Here is a 19124-nt window from a genome sequence, read left to right on the forward strand (position 1 = left end):
ACTGAAACCTACTTTGTAGTTTGTTTTTGCTACGTTTTAAACAAATACTGCTCTCCTTTTTTACCGTGTGTGTGTGTATTTTGTGTTTCCTGACTTCCAGGTGTTTCCTGACCCCACCCTCTCTCTGGGTTAATACGCACACACAGCCAGAAACTCTCGATGTTTGACGGTGACTAAACACACAGACAGAAACTGAGGCGATGAAAACTTATTTACCTAACAGACAGATTGTTGTAGGCTGTATGAAAATTATTATTGCCAGTTAATTAGGACGATAAAATTAATGCAGTTTAATCTTGCAATAAATCCTCCGTGATGTTTAAAATATTCAGCTTGTTTTTTAGTTTGTGCTGCTGTTATACTTGTTTGCATTATACAGAGAGATGTTTCTGCCTCTCCTCGTTTAATATGAATATTTTTACAGCCCTGCGTTTGTTTACATTCTGTCAGACCGGTATCATTAAAAATAGCTGAATTAGCTGTTAGCTGTTCCTGTTTGCAGTGTGAATGTGCAGATAACTGATTACTCTGATGCTGAAGTAATGTTTAAAACACACAATAATTCTTAGGCAGTTCTGTAAAGGAGAGTCATTTCAGTATGATTTCTTAGAGGATTTACGGACGTGTATTCATGACGGGCGTAAAAATAATAATATTGTGTGTAAGTTAAAGTCACCCTGAGTCTAAAAATGTGTGTATCATGTTTGAGTGTTCACATTTGGCTGAGATATGACGTCTACGTCGCCAACAAAACGCATTTTTGTGGATGTAACTATTTTGATGGAATTGTTGAGTTAATTTTGCATAAAAATGTAAAAGAAAAAAGAATCTGGCGCAAGACAAAATAAATAAAGACTATTAAAATATTGTCTCTACAGCGAAAAGGAAGAAAGGTAAAGCTCAGCCTCTTACTGAGATTTTGTTCTGCATCACAGCTGATTACTCATCGGTCTCATGTGAAACAGCCAGACTGCTCCTTTAACATCCTGTGGGCGCGTGTCTCCGGTTCCAGTGCAACGTCATTCCGGGTGGCGCATGGCGACAAAGATCGTCTGTGCAGAGAGGATGTTGCCACCCGCCACTTTCTAATGCTCAATAATTCACATGTGGATACTAATACATTATCTGATAGTAAGTCAGAGTTATTCAATGATTCCCCCTGATATCTGCAGGGCTCTGTGGGCCACCGGGAAAAGAAAGAGACACAAATTCTCAGATAAATTAAAAAGTAATTCCAGTAGTCTAAGTAGAAATTATGAGATAATCTGTCAGAATTAGGTTTAAAATCAAAAATTATGAAACAGTAAGTCAAAAAAACTTCACTGTTTTTACATTAACATGATAAAAAAGTAGTAAGTTAAGTCCAAAATGTGATTTACTTTACAGTAACAAACAAACAAATCAATCAATCAATGATTAATAATGACTAATATGAGCCCCGCTTCAACAGCTACAGCAGTGAAGTCCTGCTTTCACATGAATATATGAAGAATAATAAAGAATATATTATAGTTTAACACTCACAGAGGACATTTTACTGCTTTGAATACTTTATATTTGACTCGTATTCCTACAGTGAGGTTTTAGTTCTAGCCTACTTGTCTAAAGCGGGAGTGAGACGTCTGTCTGTGACCCCCCCGGAGGAGGGGGGGGGAGGAGGAGCGGCTGGGGCCCGGGGGGCCGCCGGCTGACTGGCTGGCTCTCTGCTCGTATCCTGCGCTCCTCCGTCACGGGGACGCGCCCGCACTAACGCGCACACACCCGCCGCGCGGCCAGGCCACCGGCCAGCCTCTCTGCTTCTCTCTCCCCCTCTCTCTTCTCTCTCCCCGTCCTTTCTTACTCCGTTTTCCGTTAAAACCTTCGGTTCACGCTCGGTTTACCGTCGACCCCCCTCCCGGCCCTCCGGCGCAGCAGCAGGAGAACCGGACACCGGGCGGACAAACAGCCGGATTACCGAGTTTCTGCCGTGATTCTCCGCCCCGCAGCCCGCAGCGGGCCGCAACTTCCCCTCGGTCTGTTTCACTTTTTTTTTTTTTTTCACTTTTTCCCACCGACGGGGACGTTAACCAGACGGTGACGTCAGCCCCGTGATAAGTGGCGGAGCAGCTGCCGCCGCCGTTACACCGGAGGAGACGACGTTAGTGAGTGTTTTAACTTTTCCTCACCGTGTGTGTGCGCGTGAGAGAGAGACGCAGCAGCGCCCCCACCCAACTTTCTGACTCTCAGCCCGTCTGTGTGTCCCGGTACCGACAGGCCCGGACCAGGACCAGGACCAGGACCAGGACGGCTGTTTCACGGGCTGAACTCTCTGCACCGCCGTCTGTCCGACTGTCTGTCTGTCTGTTTGTTTGTTTGGTTTTCTGAACGGAGAGATGGGCACCGTGTAAACGGAACAGCGCGTGGCTTCCACGAGACTCACGGTTTCCTCTGGTCCGGTAGAGGTGAGTCATCCCGCGGTAATATAATGTGAAACAATGTAGCCTGATGTGCCAGAATATAATAATGTGAAGCAGGAGTGTCATCAGTGTGTCACGACTGAACCTTGATGCTGTTTAATCAGTTTTAATTTAATGTACTCAAGTACAGTGCTTTGATTCAGCCCACTGAAACAATCTGCTGCACTTTAATCCTCTTTTAATGAATCTTTTAATGCTATTAAATAATAAGTGAGTGAGGTAAATTAATTTTCATCACAAGAAAAGTTGTTAGGAACTTTTGCAGCGGAGACCTACTAATAAATGAAGTTAATATAAAAATACTAACGTTAAAATGCACAAAAATAAATAAATATAAATGATAAGGTTAAAACAAAATGTGCCTTGAAGTGCCAACAGCAACACGTTCAAATACACTAAATATGATAAATAATTACAATAAATATAATGAGTTAAAGACAAAATGCACCTTACAGGTTTAATATTCTGCAGTGGAACAGCAGTGTGCTGGAAAACAGGTGGATTTTAGTTAATTATTGAGGGTTTTGTACAACTTGAAATTCATAAAGTTTCAAAGAGTCAAAGTTTCTCCCTAAAAACATAGAAATACAACAAACAGATGTTCTCTCTTCCCTCCACCTCTTCATGCCGACAAGTTTGGTTTTATTTGTCCCTGTTTTGTTTTCTGCCGATGATTATTACAGTAAATGTGTTTATTTCCTCTCTTGGAGCACGATGACGTATTTTTAATAAGATGATCAGTTAACGGCGCTCAGACTTCATCACTTCACACAGACAAACCGCCTCAGACCTATAGACTGTTGACTTTGTGCATTTCAGCAACAAGGAAGTGCTCCGTTTTTTTGACTTCCTGTCTGCACAGGAAGTGGGAATGTGTTTGACATCTGCTGCTGGTGATCAGCTTTACCTGCATCTCATCAAGTCATCTGATCGGTTTTATAATCTATTGCACAGCTGAAGGACGACAGAGCTCAAGGCGAGTCGAGCTGGTACTGATAATGGAAAGACGCCATCTGACTGGTTGGTCTGCCGAATCAGCTGTTAGCAGCTCCTGTTAGCGGAGCATCCGTGGATGCACAGACAACTGTTTCTGGATTACTGTGATGATGAAGACAATTTATGGACGTTTCTTCTGGATGGACAGCAGAGATAACGATATCCGCTGGTCACTGAATGAATCAGCAGGTGTTCAGATGTTTTAGTTCTGAACAAATGTTATATTTTTAAACATTGTAAGAAGTGTTTGCTCAAGTGGCGCCATATTGTAACACTTTTCTCTCAGACGTTGAAACCAGCTGCTCTCCGCAGTTGAACTCGCAATGATTTTAATTCTGCAACTAAAACATGTTGCTCGCCACAGTCGGGCAGCACGTTCCTCTGCTGCTGAAAACCACAGGCTGTATAGGAGAAGTGGACGTAGCCACCGTGAAGTCGCCTGTTGGTTTGTGGACTGCCGTAATGAAGCCTCGAGTTTGGCCGTCGCCATCTTGGTTTTTTTGGAACCAGATGTGAAGATATTTGGACGTGAGGGTGGCGCCAGCCAGCGAGGTGCATCTGTAATCCACTTTACATGTGATGTTAATTGGGCTGCTTATTCTGGCTGCCGAAAAACAAAATGTACCTTCCAGAAAAGGGTACAGCCGACTCCTCAGAGAGTCTTTTAGTGCAGCTGTTCGCTGAACACGATGTTTTTAAACGACCAAAATAAAGGTTGCCGAAACACTGTGGGAGTTTCAAAGCTCTGTGACAAAAACACAGACAGCAGCCAAAAAACAAGTTCACGGCTGGTTAAATGTCCACAGAGCGGCTGGTTAAATGTCCACAGAGCGGCTGGTTAAATGTCCACAGAGCGGCTGGTTAAATGTCCACAGAGCGGCTGGTTAAATGTCCACAGAGCGGCGGATACGATTCACCTGTATCCTGATTGACAGGTCGCAGTGGTAGCGTAAAGTAGCCCCGCCGTGAAGCATCCCCTGCTGATTGACTAAATGAACTACGAGTTAAATTACAGACAGCTTCACCTGTAATGTTCATCCACTCTGAGAGCAGCTTTATGGACAGTTGATGCCACTTTTATTAAATTTACAGTTCAGCGTATCAACATTATCATCGTCTAAATACACAACACGGCCAAAAGTATGTGTCAGTCAGTTTGTTTACATCGTTGCGTTGGAACATGAAGAGCACAAACAACATGAACTGTTGACACACTGAAATATAATTGTTTCTCTGGAACTGAAGGGACAAACCGGGGAAGACAGACCCGGACCAGAAGAACCAGGGTGTCCACATACTTTTGGTTATATCGTGTTTGGCAGATCTGATAACTGAGAAAATCTTTTACAGACAACGTCAACAGAGAGACTCGCCTCGACACACTGTTCATGTCTGTCTGCTGCTAAAGTTAGCCGTGTGGCTAAAGCAGCTCTCAGCAGGAATCTCAGCTATCCGTGTGTGTGTGTGTGTGTTGTGTATTTTTAGCTGCATGTAGTTTGGATTCTGCTCTGATGTTATTAGGCAACGCCACAAAACTGATAGCACGAGGGAACAAATCATCTCCTTCACTATGACAGTGAAGCGCGAGCTTCCAACACCTCCTCCAGGCAGGGCCCCGGCATTTTTCTCTTGGTCACACAGGTGAGCCTGACATTTCACAGGACAATTGTTTGTCTGCCACATCTCTATCTGTGTGGGTTTTCCCCAAAACTCACTTGTGAAAGAAGGTGACAGCCAATCAAAGGCAGAACGGGGGGCTGGAGTTATACTCCTGCAGCGGCTCGACACCGATACCTGTGGCGTTCCCTCGCTTCTTCTAAAGACCTTTGAAAAAGTCATCCATGCTTTTATTAATGCTCGGTCTACATCAGAAATCTTTAAATCGCCTCCAGTTAGTCCAAAACGCAGCTGCTCACCTTTTAACAAAAACAAAACAGCGTGAACACACATCGCCCGTCTTGGCCTCCCTCCACTGGCTACCTGTCCGTTATAGGATAGACGTTAAGATTTTATTGCTTGTTTTTAAGGCCTTAAATGATCTGGTCCCACCTTATCTGGCTGATCTCTTACGCCACCATTCTCCAGTCAGAACACTGAGGTCAACAAATCAGCAGCGCTTGGATGTCCCGAGATCAAAGCTAAAAAAATAAGGGCGACAGAGCGTTTGCAGTGGGCGCCCCCATCCCATGGAACAGCCTCCCCATGCATATTAAAGCTGCGCAGACCCTACAAGCGTTTAAATCGCTGCTTAAGACGCACCTTTTTGCAGAAGCTTTTAACCTTTGTTAAACCAGGTTTCTGATGTTTTAATGTTGTTGTTATGTGTTTGACATCGACCCTGTTCAGCACTTTTGTCAACGGGGTCACACAGAGCTGTGAAGAAGGTAGTAGAAGCACAAATACGACAAATTAATAACAAGTCATTAACGTGGGGCAGGCTGCACGCTCCGCTGCTGAAACGCTTCCAGTGGACTTTGACGGGCTATGGACGCGTAAAAATCGTGGTGCAGCCGTAACGTGCCTAGCCGGAGTCAGCTTTTAGCACAGCGCTGCCACTGTCTATTACTGCACTCCCTGGAGAAATATTGTCTCATTTTTTGTAAAAAGCAATCTCAGAAAGAAGCAGACAGTTTTGCAGTTGAATTGCGCGTTTGAAGGTTGAATTCAGGCTTTCAAACTGACTCAGACTGACGTGAAAAAAAGTAAAGACAGAAGCTAAAGCGTATCGATCACAGAGTAAAAGTGAGCCACCGTATTATTCTTATTGACTATTGAGAAAGAGGACGACGATATTAAGGATCAACACGGTTCCTGTGCAGCTGGGTAACTTTACTGGGTCTCTATTCACGATTACAATCAATGAAAGGCAGAACAGTAGGACTTCATTATGTTACATTCAGTAGGAACTAACTAACATCACATTAGGAGCAACGGACAGCCGACATTTTCCTGGATTTATTTCAGGTTTTGGAAAGAGAATAAATCGTGCTTCTTCTTTCAAGCTCTCTGGGTCGCTGCTGTAACTATTACGAGTGCCCCAGGAACAGCGTTTGGCCATGTCTTAGAAAAATACAGCAAAAAAAAAAAAGCTAGAAAACGACTCTTTTTGCATTAGAGTCAACGGAGCGCAGCCATGAAGGTGTCGGACCACAGCGAGCCCTATACTGCGCTGTGATTGGCCAGCTGAGTATTCTTCTTAGTGAAGGGTTTCTCTGTTCCACTGTGTTGACTTCTGTCCTCGGCCGGGTGACTTTCTGTTCAGCCCTCTCTCTTCTACACTTTCTAAATGTTATCCAACGAGTGGATCAAATTCTTATGGTTAAACGGGTCACGTCGCGGCGGGCCGTGACGCTCAAAAGAAAGAATCCTCCGGTTTACAGCCGCTTGTTTGGCCACTAGTAAAACTGGCTTCAAAGCCTAGAGCGCTTCCTGAGAGTTTGGAGGAAATGCGATGCCACCAAGCCGACCAATCACAGCTCTTGCGGCCTGTGTCTCTGCGACGTGTAGGCAAGTTACGTTGTTCGGGAGGTGCGCGTCATTTACCTTTAGGTGTTCATGTGTGTTTGGGAAATGAGGTGAAAGATTAGAATATACTGTTAAATATTTAGGTTCTCCTACATTTTGTGGCGTCTACACCTAAAAGAAAACCAGAGAAGCAGAAGGTTATCTGGAGCCGTGTCCAGGTGTCGCATGATGAACATCTGGCAGAAAGTCTCCCAGCAGTTTCACTTGTTACACTTCACTTGTTTGTTTTTGTATCTTGAGTGGAGGGTCTGGAGCTGCTGACAGGCTGATGTGTGTTGTTGAAGCCGTCTGAGTGAACGTTGTGTCTTTTCTTTTTGGGTGATGTAGAAATAAAATAGTCTTGACCTTCACTCTCACTGCCACAGAGCTATTGTTCCCTCTTCTCTGTTTGTAAGAGACCGACCTCACCAGAACAACGTTGTGTGCAGCACCTTATTACGACCCATAATAACGTTTGTTGTGGCAGCGAGTAATGGTTGCAAAGGAAGAATCAGGTGATGTATTGTAATGAGAAAGACGCAAAAATCGCAGTTTGCAGACGCTGCTCTGCTGAATTGTGTCTTAGCACATCCACTCCGTCTGTGGCTGACTTCTTAGAAAAGAAAACAAACGGTCTGATCCGCTTTGAGTGTTTCTGTCACTCATCTGTGAGAAGACCATTAAGCTAGCTGCACCTACATTTGGAGTGCACGCATATTCAAGCCTTTATGGTAAATCCACTGAAACAGACCAGTGCGAGCCGACAGGGACGGGCTTGATGAATTTAGCGCGAGGAGGACACGTGACAAAGTCCGGTTTTCAAAATAAGGTGTCTATTCAGGATGGAAATAAAACTCACTGGATTATATTCACAAAGTATGAAACATATTACATGTGTACATTCCAAGTAAATGGACACATGTTCATTCGGTGCGTCCCTACTCCAAACTACCCAAACAACGTTAACCACGTGTTTAATGTCATGTGACGTAGGTCAGGTAGTTAAGGTCACCTGTCGGAGAAATGGATGAACAACCTATTTTATCGTTTAGGTTGGAGGACGGGTCGGTTTGTAGGCTCGTTGACCTGGAAAACATCTGGGAAATGACAGCAAAACATTCTAGCAAGTGGAGTCAAGTTTTCACATTTTTCTTGTCTGGGTTTTGATAATAATTGTGTTGTATTATAAATATATAATTAAAACAAACATCTTTCTGCAGTTTATCATAATCGATCAGTTGACAAACACAATACTTATATATATATATATAATCTGTGAGACCGTCTAATATCAGCCGATGATATTAGTTCAGAGATATTAGATTGCAGCCGTGTTTGTTGATTTCTCAGTCAGACTCTAGTTGTGTTGTTTGGCGGTCGATTGAGGTTAGAAATGCAAATATTTCCCTCTGCACTTGAAGGCAGCACATTGTCAATGCTGTGTGAACAAGAGGCAGAGACGTTCACGTCAAACGGTGTCGAGAGTCAGAGCGAAGAATGTTCTTTACAAACGGGGCGTCGGGTCGAGCTGATGACTATCTTTAGCTGTGTGTGTGTGTGTGTGTAAGTGGTAATTATCACATTCCTCCACAGAGGCCTACACATGGGAACCAAGTCTTTCTATGTCTTCACATCAGAGCGCGATCACATGCGTTCACATGTGATCAATAACCAATCAATAAGAATGGATGTGCAGACAGGAGGAGGAAATAACTCTGAAGGTGTTTTATCAAACATTAATTTGATCATCTCCAATGTGATTTTGAAGATATTTTTTAAAAAAGCTTCAAATGATTCAGTGTTATTCATCTGTGGATTTTTTTGTAAAATTTAGTAATCAATAATCTGAAAATCCATGACGCCAGAGGCTAACTTATTGATTAGCTTTTTTTCTGAATTTCAATCAATGAATTCTATGAAGTGTATGAGCGAGGAGCAGGCGGACAGATAAACAACCAGCTGAAAGTCACTTTAAATCATATCATAAATCTATTGAATTTAGCTGCTTTACGTTACGATGTCACGGTTCGGGTCGATGGTGTTTTTTTGTTTTACAGCAGTGTCTGCCGTGTTATTTTACTTCATGACGGCGTGAAGGATTCTGTGGTTCCTTGTCAAATGCTGAAGCTGAACAGAAGCGCTGTGTTTCCCACACGGAGACGTTACTCTGGGCGAGCTGCACAGGTGTATTATATTATATTATTGGGTGCATTTTGCAGAGAAACAGAGAGATCACGTTACATTATCACTCTACAAGCACGGACCTGGTAAAGCGGTCAGTGAACACACCAGTGCAGATGTGAGAGAGCTGAAGGGAAAAGGAGCAGATAAGGCGGGGAATAGAAATCTACCCAGCTAACACTGTGGGGAAACACAGGATTCATATTCGATTTGTCTGTACCAAAGTCGTGTTGCTGTATCTTTTCTCATCTCTAAAAGAGATTTGAGGGAAAAGTCTGGTGAATGTTTGCATTGTTTTGTGTCGGCAAACCGGTCCAGTTTCCATATTCAGGCTGCAAGTGTTCTCTGGCTCTCTCCGAGGGATGTGAGGAGACAGTGCAGCTGGTTTTAGCTGCAAGATTAAAAAGCCCTGAACCACAACGACGACTGGAATTTCTCCTCTGAAGCTGGAAAAACGTCTCTGACTAACAGCCTGAAGTGGGCCGGCACTCACCGGCACGCAGCACAGTTTTACGATGGTGGACTTATTCTTCTCACAAGCTGCTGCCGGTACTCTGTGAAATGTGAATGATGGGAGTTCTGCCACCAATTGTTTTCCTCTTCAGGCGCTGCTAACGTCCTGTTTAAACAGCTGGTTAGTTTGTTTAACAGCACAGCTAGCCGGGCCTGTTGAACCAGACACACTGAAGAGCTGTGTGTGTGTGTGGGGATGCCTGTGCTGTGATGTCAGCGTTTCTGCCCGGTCTGTGGCATGTAGGCTGCTTGTTCACCTAGACACACACAATAAGATTAGTGTACAATCCAGTATCTACGTCCACCATCTTGTCTGTGTGTGACTTTAAGCTGTGTTGACAGAGCAAACACTCGCTCTGTGTGTGTTGTTACCTGGTTGTACTTTAACACATTCAGTTCCTGCAGATGGATTAAAAGGCTGAATTAGATTTAAAGTTCTTGCGCAGCAGCTCGTGTGTTTAGACGACATTAGACAATTTTGGCTTCTTTTGTTCAATGGGAAAAAAAATAAAATAAACGAGCGTCAACATGTGCTGTTAAACAAAAAAATGTAAAAACGCTTCTCAACATTTCGGAGACAAAAGCCGCGTTCACGTTGGAGTTCAACACACATCTGTGTTTTATTTACAGTGTTTGTTGCCAGCACATACCTGACATAGCTGAGCCAGCTGATGTTGATGTGTGAAAACAATGCTGCCGTGTTTGAACAGAAACTCAAATGAACTAAACTGAATAAGCAGGAAACAGTGATTTGACTGTGGCGTACATATCCTACCTCTTTGTATTTACATTTTTTATTTGCTAACCTGAGTGAAAACAAAAGTTGCAGTAGAAAAAATAATGGCAGTAATCTGACGTGTTGACGCGATGATGTCATGCCTTTAACACACGGCAACGACAAGCAGTTCAGCCTGTGTGGAAGTGGTTTGGTTACAAAAGATCAGATGTTGAACTTGTGTTAAAAGATAAAAGACCACAGCCGGGCGACAAGTCATTCCCGGACTTGATGTGATATAAACCACCTGCAGGATCACGTCATTTCATTTGTTTATTTCTGCGCGAGCATCCTGGGCGCGTCGCCTCATTCAGGTGAAACAAATCTGAGCTGAGAGACACAGAGAGGGACGTTTAGTATTATCTCTCTCACACACAGGACATCACAAAGGAGGTGTGTGTGAAAACTGGAGCCTGACCGATACTGGAGGTTTGACGTTGATGCTGAATCATGTGAGAAAATATCAGCAGTTTAACACATTTTTTATAAAGACCCCTTAAAGCATATTTTCTGTTTTTCTGCTTGTCCACAAATCAACACTTTCAGACTCAAACCAACAACATGTTAGTCCGTCTCTCTGTACTGTCGGACTTCCTGTCTGTGGCTCTCAGATCCAAGTCCGTTGGTTCCTACTGAAGATGTAAATCTTTAAAACACCTCACAAATATATAGTTTAATTTTTTTTATTTAAATGTCCTGAAACAGCTGTTAAATAAAAACAAACGGGACAAAATAGTTCATTTTAATAGTTGCATTTGTTCGGGCGTAGAGATGAAACCAGAAATTTAGAAGTAGATACCAAGATCAAAACAATAAATCTCATGCATTTAAATACAAACATTAAAAAACAACAACAACGGCTGTATGTAGCCTTCAATAGGCTAACAAATAAAAAGGATATGGGTGAAAAGAAAATTACGAGATTTCAGTTATGACAGACCATTAGGCTACAAACGTTACGCCTTGATGACTGATGACAGACTGAACTGTGAGGAAGGCAGCCTGCTGCTTAGAGCTATGTTTACGTTAGCCTTTAGCGTTTAACCATTGCAGACATTAAATGAACACACAGCGACGCCAGCGGCCTTAAACAAACATGACGAGTGGTTGTCAAATGTTATTTCTCTAATCTCAATCAAGCGGCAACCTCTGGGTCTGAAAAACCATGCAGACGCGCTCAAACCTGCGTTCTCTATAAAGGCCAGCAGGCGCAGAGACTGCTGGTTGCAGAAAGAAGTCGGTTTCCATCAGAAATAATAATGGCATTCATTACCTTTTTGTAAACACCTTCATGAGTATATGGTCTCAATCCAAAGGCGTCACTTTGTGTTGAAAAGTGGTGGAGACGTTTAAGGGCTCATATTAGGGGTGTGACAACAACACCTAGTCCACTAGACGTGATACTGAACAACATTGGAGTCACCAGAGCAAGAAAACTAGATACTCCAATGCTATTTAGAAGAAATATTCATTGGTGAAAGAGGCTATTCGATTGTGTGGTCTGGAGGTCCTCCCCTAAAAGATTTTGAGCATTAAACTCTTAATTTGCTGCATTCTGGAGACATTTTCTGCACCAATTTATGGTGAAAATGTCTGTATTTATATAAAGTGAAACAAAATTCACGTGGCTGGTGAAAGCCTAAGTTACTATTTTTACAGGCAGGTCTGTTTCTTCTTTCTTTACATTGCATTTCACGCTTTCCTATTGTGCAAGTTTACCTTTCTAAAATAATTTTTATTTGTTATGTAATATTGTTGCAAGCGAATTTTCAGATAGCAAATGCTTTCAAAAAAGTGGTGAGAACGTGTCCTCAGCGTCTACAGCGTAAATGACACTCAGTCGCTAGTTTCAACACAGTATGATGTTCATTTAGTAAATAATGTATGCTTTATAGCGGGACTGTCGGGTCGCTACCATGGCGACCTGTCAATCAGGATAGAGGCGACTTGTGTCCGCTGCTCTGTCAAACCCACTGGCCCCGTGGGTTTAAAACGTTTATTTTTAAGCTCTGTGTTGTTACTTTGTTTTTCGACGAGTCGAGGCAGAGATGTCACTGCAGCTCTTTCACGTGTTGGATCACCGTAACCTACGGTGCCTACAAAAGCAAATACCGTCATGTTTTCGGAGTTTTGCACAAGTGTCAGTTCTCGTGACTATTTCCAGCGGCGGATGAATCCACATTTGGTGCTCTAGTGAGTGTTTGGTGCGGCGGTGTGGTGTGTTTGTGTTGTTTGAACAGAGTGAGAAATCTTCTCCAGTAAAACCATCGGCTGATTCTGTCACTTTGATTTCAGAAATCACACTTTCTAGTTAAACTTTTATTCAAATCTGATCAATAAGTTTACTTTAACTGAATAGTTTAGAATCAGTTTTTGCATCAAGCAGCTCACATAAAATAAGGTTTGCTAAGTTCAGTGGTCACAGCTGTTATTTTCAGTGTCAATATTAAAGGACTCAGATAGTCAGGGCGTCTCGTATGTTTGAACAAACACCAGCTGATAAGAAATCACTGAGCCAATCAATAACATTGAACCCTCTGTCTCCGTGCCAGACTTTAATCAGTCTGCTCTGATTGGTCAACAGCGTCTGAGAGACGGTGTTGACGGTGGATCAATAACAGTGTGTGATGAGGTGTTTTCCCAGAAGGCCTGAGGCGGGGGCGTTCGACATGGACTGACAATGATAAAGAGAGAGAGAGAGAGAGACTGGATAAATGGGAGCAGGGAGGAGAAAGAAAGAGAGACAATAAAAGGAGGAAACAGAGACTTCAGGACGGACATAGTGGAAAGACAAGAGGTGACAATGAGACTGCTTCGCTCGCCATGGCAACGAGGAAACACATAACAGGGCAGGAATGTAAAGAGAGACGGAGAGAAAATAAGTGGAAACATGAAAGAAAGAGAGCGAGAGAGGGGAAAGAAGGGAGGGAGGTGCAGCAGGAGGGGTTCAGGAAACAGTAATGAAAGGAAAAGAGAGAGAGAGAGACAAGTGGTGCTCGAACGCCCAGGATGAGTTAGAGAAGAGATGGAGGAGAAACGACAAGATAATAAATAAAGTAAAGAAGATGCAGGGAAAAGGTGTAAAAAAAAAAATAGGAGAAAGGTAAAATGAATATTACATTTAGAGAGAAAAGGAAAAGAGAGACAGGAAAAGCAAAGTAAACAAGAGGAGGAAAAAGGAAGGGTGTTTGAAACGAAAGCAAAGAGGAGATTAAAGTTAAAACAAGAACGTGGAGAAAGAGGACAGACGGGGAAGAGAGAGAAGGTTTAAAAGGAAAAGAGAAGAGGAAAGATATCGAGATTAAAAAGAAGAAGAAGTTAAGAGAAGAAGATGAGAGAGGAGAGGAAGAGAAAAGGAAAGTCCACGAGGGGAAAACGAGGAGGAGAGGAGTGAAAGAGCGGGAAGCTGAGCTCGTAAAATGGACGGGTGGAGCGCTGGAAAGAGGAGGAGAAAAGTGGTTTGAGCATAAAACGAGGGATGGAGAGAGAAAGAGATGGAGGGAAGAGGAACAAAGTTTAAATGTTTATTTAGGTTTAAATCAAATCAGTCATTAAAATCCACTTTAAAAACACAAAAGAAACAGTAAAAACAACAAACACTAAATATGAAAAGAATAAAATAAAAGTAAATATAAGGAGTCCGAAAACAAAATGAAAAACAAAACTAAACTCTAAACTCTAATTTTTAAATAATCTCAATATTTAAGATTAATGTAGAATCAAATCATCGTAAATGTTTTTGCTTGTAAATTCTAAATAATTTCAAATAATTTTTCAATTTCTTAATAATAATTGATAAATGAGGAAAGGAGAGAGAGAAAGATCCTGGATCCTACATTTCCCACAATGCACCTGGATAGTTTTTCCCACCACACCTCCAGTTAGTAACGCAGACTCAACTTTGGAAATGTGTAGCTAAAAATCAGTTGAGTGCTCCTTTTTAATAATGTATTTATTTTGATGCTTATGTTTTCTCTCTGACTGCGTTTGACCGAGCTCTCTGATTGGCTGCCCTCAGGTGGGGCGGGCGGAGCTGAGTGATGGCGGGGGCGTCGGTGAAGGTGGCGGTGCGAGTCCGCCCGTTCAACTCCCGAGAGACTGGACGCAACGCCAAGTGTGTGATCCAGATGCAGGGAAACACCACCTGTAAGACGCAACACACACACACACAAACACACACACACACACACACACACACACACACACAAATGTCTGAATATGTTGAGTCTCTGAAGCTTTTAAAACAATTTAAACAGGTTAAAATGTGTTAAAATGTTGGCTGTGAGATGGATGAAATTCACAGTTGAAATCAGAATCGGCTTTATTGACAAGTAGGTTTTCACATACAAGGAATTTACTCTGGTGTATTGGTGCATAACAATAAACGGTAAAAAAAAAAAATTGAAGAAACCTGCTGGTTAATTCTGATTTTAAACTTTTCTTTATGGTCAGAACAAACACTCGATGCCAAACAGTGGATCACTCAACAAATCTGAGGAAGAACATTAAAAACTATTATGATAAAATCTTTTTTCAACAAATATAATTAGTAAACCTTTTTTCAGTCCCTTTTCCTCAGCAAAATAAATATCTTGATAGAAAGTGATCATTTGTTTGCGATTCAAATGAATTGAATCAAACATTTATTGATGATATATTGAACATTTATTATATTGTTGTTGATGAAAATTGTATTGCGATAATTATCATTATTGTTTTATTACCCAGCCCTACCCACAACCTGGCTAACATTAGTTACATTACTTGCTGAGTCATTGTTCACTCTGCATCATGGTGTTTGTCACTCCAGAATCGTAACTCAAGATTTTTCATTGAATTTACAAAATATTTTCTATATTTGGATATGTACCGTAGGGTATGAAGTGTCTAGTCATATCGCACAGCCCTGGTCTGACTTAGAAAGTGAATTGACTTTCATCTTGAGCGAGGAAAGCAGTTAAACTCACTTAGAGAGTCAGTCAAAGAGATAGAGAGAAGTTAAATGTGATGAAGTGGAAGTTGATTAGTAAGACATGAAAACAGAACGACAGGTGACGGGTAAATTGTAGTTTAAGTGAATTCACTGTCCGCACTTTAAATGCAAGATTTCAAAGTAGAATAAAATGAGTCAGTTGATACGCAGCAGGTGAAATCAGTCGAAGCCTCAGTCATGTGAGCACCGGGAATAAAGTAAGGTGACAATGAGTAAGCCTGTGGCTAAACCTCCATTTGTTTACTTTTTGATTAGATTTATTAGTAAATGAGAACATGCATCTTTAGTTAAAGGCTCATGGAGGTAATTCCCCGCATTTTTAACAAGGAGGCAAAAGTAGAACAATTAAATTATCAGATTTTAGCTTTAATTGAGGTGGTGGTCATCACTTTATCTTTTTCAGTTTACTCTAACTGTAATTTATTTTCTCTGATTAGTGAATGCACAAACTTAGCAGCTGTATTAGTTATATTCTTTAGTGAATAAATGGTTGTAGTCGAGCTAAAACTAATCCTGATTGGTTTTAAAGCAGCGTGCTAACAGGCTCCTTCCCTCAGTCTCGTTGGGTTTGAGGTTTGCGTGTGTTAAAACAGGCTCAGCAATCCCAGAATGCTTCTGCCCGTCATGTGACCTCTGAACCTGTCGGGGTTTATTTATAGGCTTTGCTGCAGCAGGGCCGTTTTTAGCGTCCGTCTGAACACGTTCACATCTACTCAGATAATTATAAAGCTGAACTGATGATGGACGGAGGTTAGGAGTTGAACTACAACGTGATACTGAAACACTGATCTCCTGATCTAACAGCCTCCACTCTTCTGGTTTCCACCGGGCCGTGTAGCAGGTGTTTTCATTCTCTCTTTCTTTCCAGGTATCTCCAACCCCAAACAGGCCAAAGATGGAGCCAAGAACTTCACATTCGATTATTCCTACTGGTCACACACGACGGTGATCACACACACACACACACACACACACACACACACACACACACACACACACACACACGAGGGAAAATCATTCATCAGCTAACACAGAAGCAGTAATGACCAGAGGGGTGTGTGTTTCTGCAGGCGGATGACCCCAGCTTTGCGTGTCAGAGGCAGGTGTATAAGGACATCGGAGAGGAGATGCTGCTGCACTCCTTCGAAGGTAAAGCAGTCCTGAACTCTGCTGCTCCTCTCTGACCTGGTTTAATGAGTTTTTAATTTGTCGCGTTCAACAACATCCCCTTCAAAACGCTTAGCAGAACAAGACCACATGACCTACAGTGACAACGATAACGACAGTGATGATGCTCCAGAAGCTAACGCTAATGATGATGCTGCAGATGCTAATGAAGTTATTGAAAGTAGTGTTGCAGTCAAGACCAAGACCAGAGTTTATCGAGACCGAGGCAAGACCAAGACTTTTAGGGGCTGAGAGCAAGTCGAGACCAAGACCGAGGGAGGGCGAGACCAGTTCCCCACATTACATGACGCACAATAAAATGTAGAACGAGGTCACAGGTACTTCTCAGATTGATCTGAAAGATCCACATTCCCGTTAAAACACCTACAAACAAACACTAAGAGCTGAAATCAACATAAGCATCTTTATTCAACACTCCTTTTCCGCGCTTACCGTCGCAGGGAGGGAGGGGTGGGGGGGGGGCAGTCGTTAACGGGAACAACACATTTTTAATTAGGGTTCTTTGATGCATTTGAAGCAATACGTTTTACATCCAATCAAAGACCAAGACCGGTCTCGAGTACTACAACACTAGTTGAAAGTAATGAAGTGATACTCGAAGATGTTTCATCCATCGTCCGACAGACTTCTTCGGTTGTATCTGACTGGTAGGGAAACCGTTGGTGCTCTTGGCTGTTGTAACAACAGTCATTATGGTTGTTTGAGACGACATTATCATTTAAACATTCAGGAGCACTAAAAAAAAAACAACGTTCTCGATCATCTTGACCCCACAGAGGTTAAATAGCTGAGTTTCAAGAAGTCTCTTGGAGGAGGGACGAAACGTCTGCTAGGATCTTCAGACATCCTGTTGACAAAAATGTAATTTGCAGCTTTCAAAAGAGTTTAAGTAGATTTAGAAACAAACATGACTCAGAAGCTGCATATCCTTTTTCTTTAAATAAATATATATATATTGGTGGCTCGTGAAGCATCAACTGGTTTCCGTTTGTTTCTCATTCTGAAAACGATTAGAATCAATAAATTATTATTATTATTCTTGTTGTTTTCCAGGATACAATGTGTGTATTTTTGCATACGGCCAGACGGGTGCAGGGAAGAGCTACACGATGATGGGCAAACAGGAGCCTGGACAGGAGGGGATCATCCCACAGGTAACGCACTCCAATGCAGGAACTGGTTTTATAGTGCAGTAGAGCGTTTAACCCATTAATTGTCTAAAACCATTGGACATAAACAGCTTTTTATGGCAGTAATAAATACAGGACTGCACTCTGCGGTCAAGGATGGAAACACAATAAAGATTAAAGCTAAAGGAGACGCGGTAATAAATAAAACAGACTTAATGATCCAACATTTAAAAGCCGCTCCTTTACAAAATGTTTCAATTCACTCTGAACTGCAGCAGTGCAACAAGGAACAACATTAGCTGAACTATCACTTGTTGCGTTACCATGACAATCCGAGAAGACTAAAATAGTAAATTTAGCAACCAGCAGCTGCATTCTTTGCTATGTTGAAACTCACACTTATTTCCACTGTTGGAAACAAAATGTGCCAGGTCCACATGTGTAAAGCACATGTGGGATATTTTGGATATGATCCTAATGAGCTTATTTGGAGCAGTTAGAAGCTTGTTATTTTAATGAGAGCTGCTGCAGCGTCTGATTAATGACCCTCTGTCTCTCTGTGCTCAGCTGTGTGAGGACTTGTTTCAGAGAACAGGAGAGAACACTGATCCAGACCTGACCTACTCCGTGGAGGTAAACTCACTCTGATGCGTTCACTCAAACCGATTCAGTCAGTGAACGTCGATCGGCTGAACGTTGTCTCCTCCAGGTGTCCTACATGGAGATCTACTGCGAGCGGGTCCGGGATCTGTTGAACCCAAAGTCCCAGGGGACTCTGCGGGTCCGGGAGCATCCCATCCTGGGTCCCTACGTGGAAGATCTGTCCAAACTGGCCGTGACCGGATTCACTGACATCCGGGACCTGATGGACGCCGGAAACAAAGCTCGGTCAGTCAGTGTCCACAGCTGCTTTATTCGAAGGACACGAGCTCATTACTGAAAGGCTACAGTAGAAGTTGTTTCAATATCTTTTGAAACAACGTGATCAGGTTAAAATGTTTAAAAATTATGTCTTTGTGAGATGTTAAAGTACCAGTAGAAGTGTAAAACATGAGGGTGTCTGGGCTTTCAGTTAATCACTGCTGTGGTCTTAAAGCAACATCATGTGAAATTAGATTATTTGTTTGATTTGGCTCCCGTGTTCAGTGTTGGGCAGTAACGTGTTACTAATAATAGCAGTAATATTATGACTTTTCCCAGTAACTAGTAGTGTAACAGATTACTTTTCTAAAACTAATTTTATTACAGTTACTAATCCAAGTAACGCTGCGTTACTGAACGCACCGTCCTTGCGGCACCGGACCTTCTGTTATTCATGTTGCCTGTTAGCCTAAAAACTAAAGGAAGAAAGTAGAAAGAGGGAGAGAGGCGTTCTTTCCACAGCTGGT

The 19124-nt window shown here is 42.3% G+C and overlaps 1 protein-coding gene across 1 annotated transcript in view; it reads left to right on the forward strand.

Annotated features, from left to right (window-relative positions):
- Nucleotides 1–1759: 1759 nt before the first annotated feature.
- Nucleotides 1760–19124, forward strand: part of LOC123979954 (kinesin-like protein KIF1C) — a 28129-nt gene continuing 10764 nt past the window's right edge. The window contains exons 1-8 of the mRNA XM_046064065.1: nucleotides 1760–2141; nucleotides 2227–2441; nucleotides 14444–14571; nucleotides 16287–16363; nucleotides 16489–16567; nucleotides 17660–17760; nucleotides 18304–18369; nucleotides 18446–18624. Coding sequence (XP_045920021.1) covers nucleotides 14466–14571; nucleotides 16287–16363; nucleotides 16489–16567; nucleotides 17660–17760; nucleotides 18304–18369; nucleotides 18446–18624 — 608 coding nt within the window. The 5' untranslated portion in view covers nucleotides 1760–2141; nucleotides 2227–2441; nucleotides 14444–14465. The remainder of the gene's footprint in view (nucleotides 2142–2226; nucleotides 2442–14443; nucleotides 14572–16286; nucleotides 16364–16488; nucleotides 16568–17659; nucleotides 17761–18303; nucleotides 18370–18445; nucleotides 18625–19124) is intronic.

Source organism: Micropterus dolomieu, linkage group LG12 (assembly GCF_021292245.1).
Source record: "Micropterus dolomieu isolate WLL.071019.BEF.003 ecotype Adirondacks linkage group LG12, ASM2129224v1, whole genome shotgun sequence".
Classification (NCBI taxonomy): domain Eukaryota; kingdom Metazoa; phylum Chordata; class Actinopteri; order Centrarchiformes; family Centrarchidae; genus Micropterus; species Micropterus dolomieu.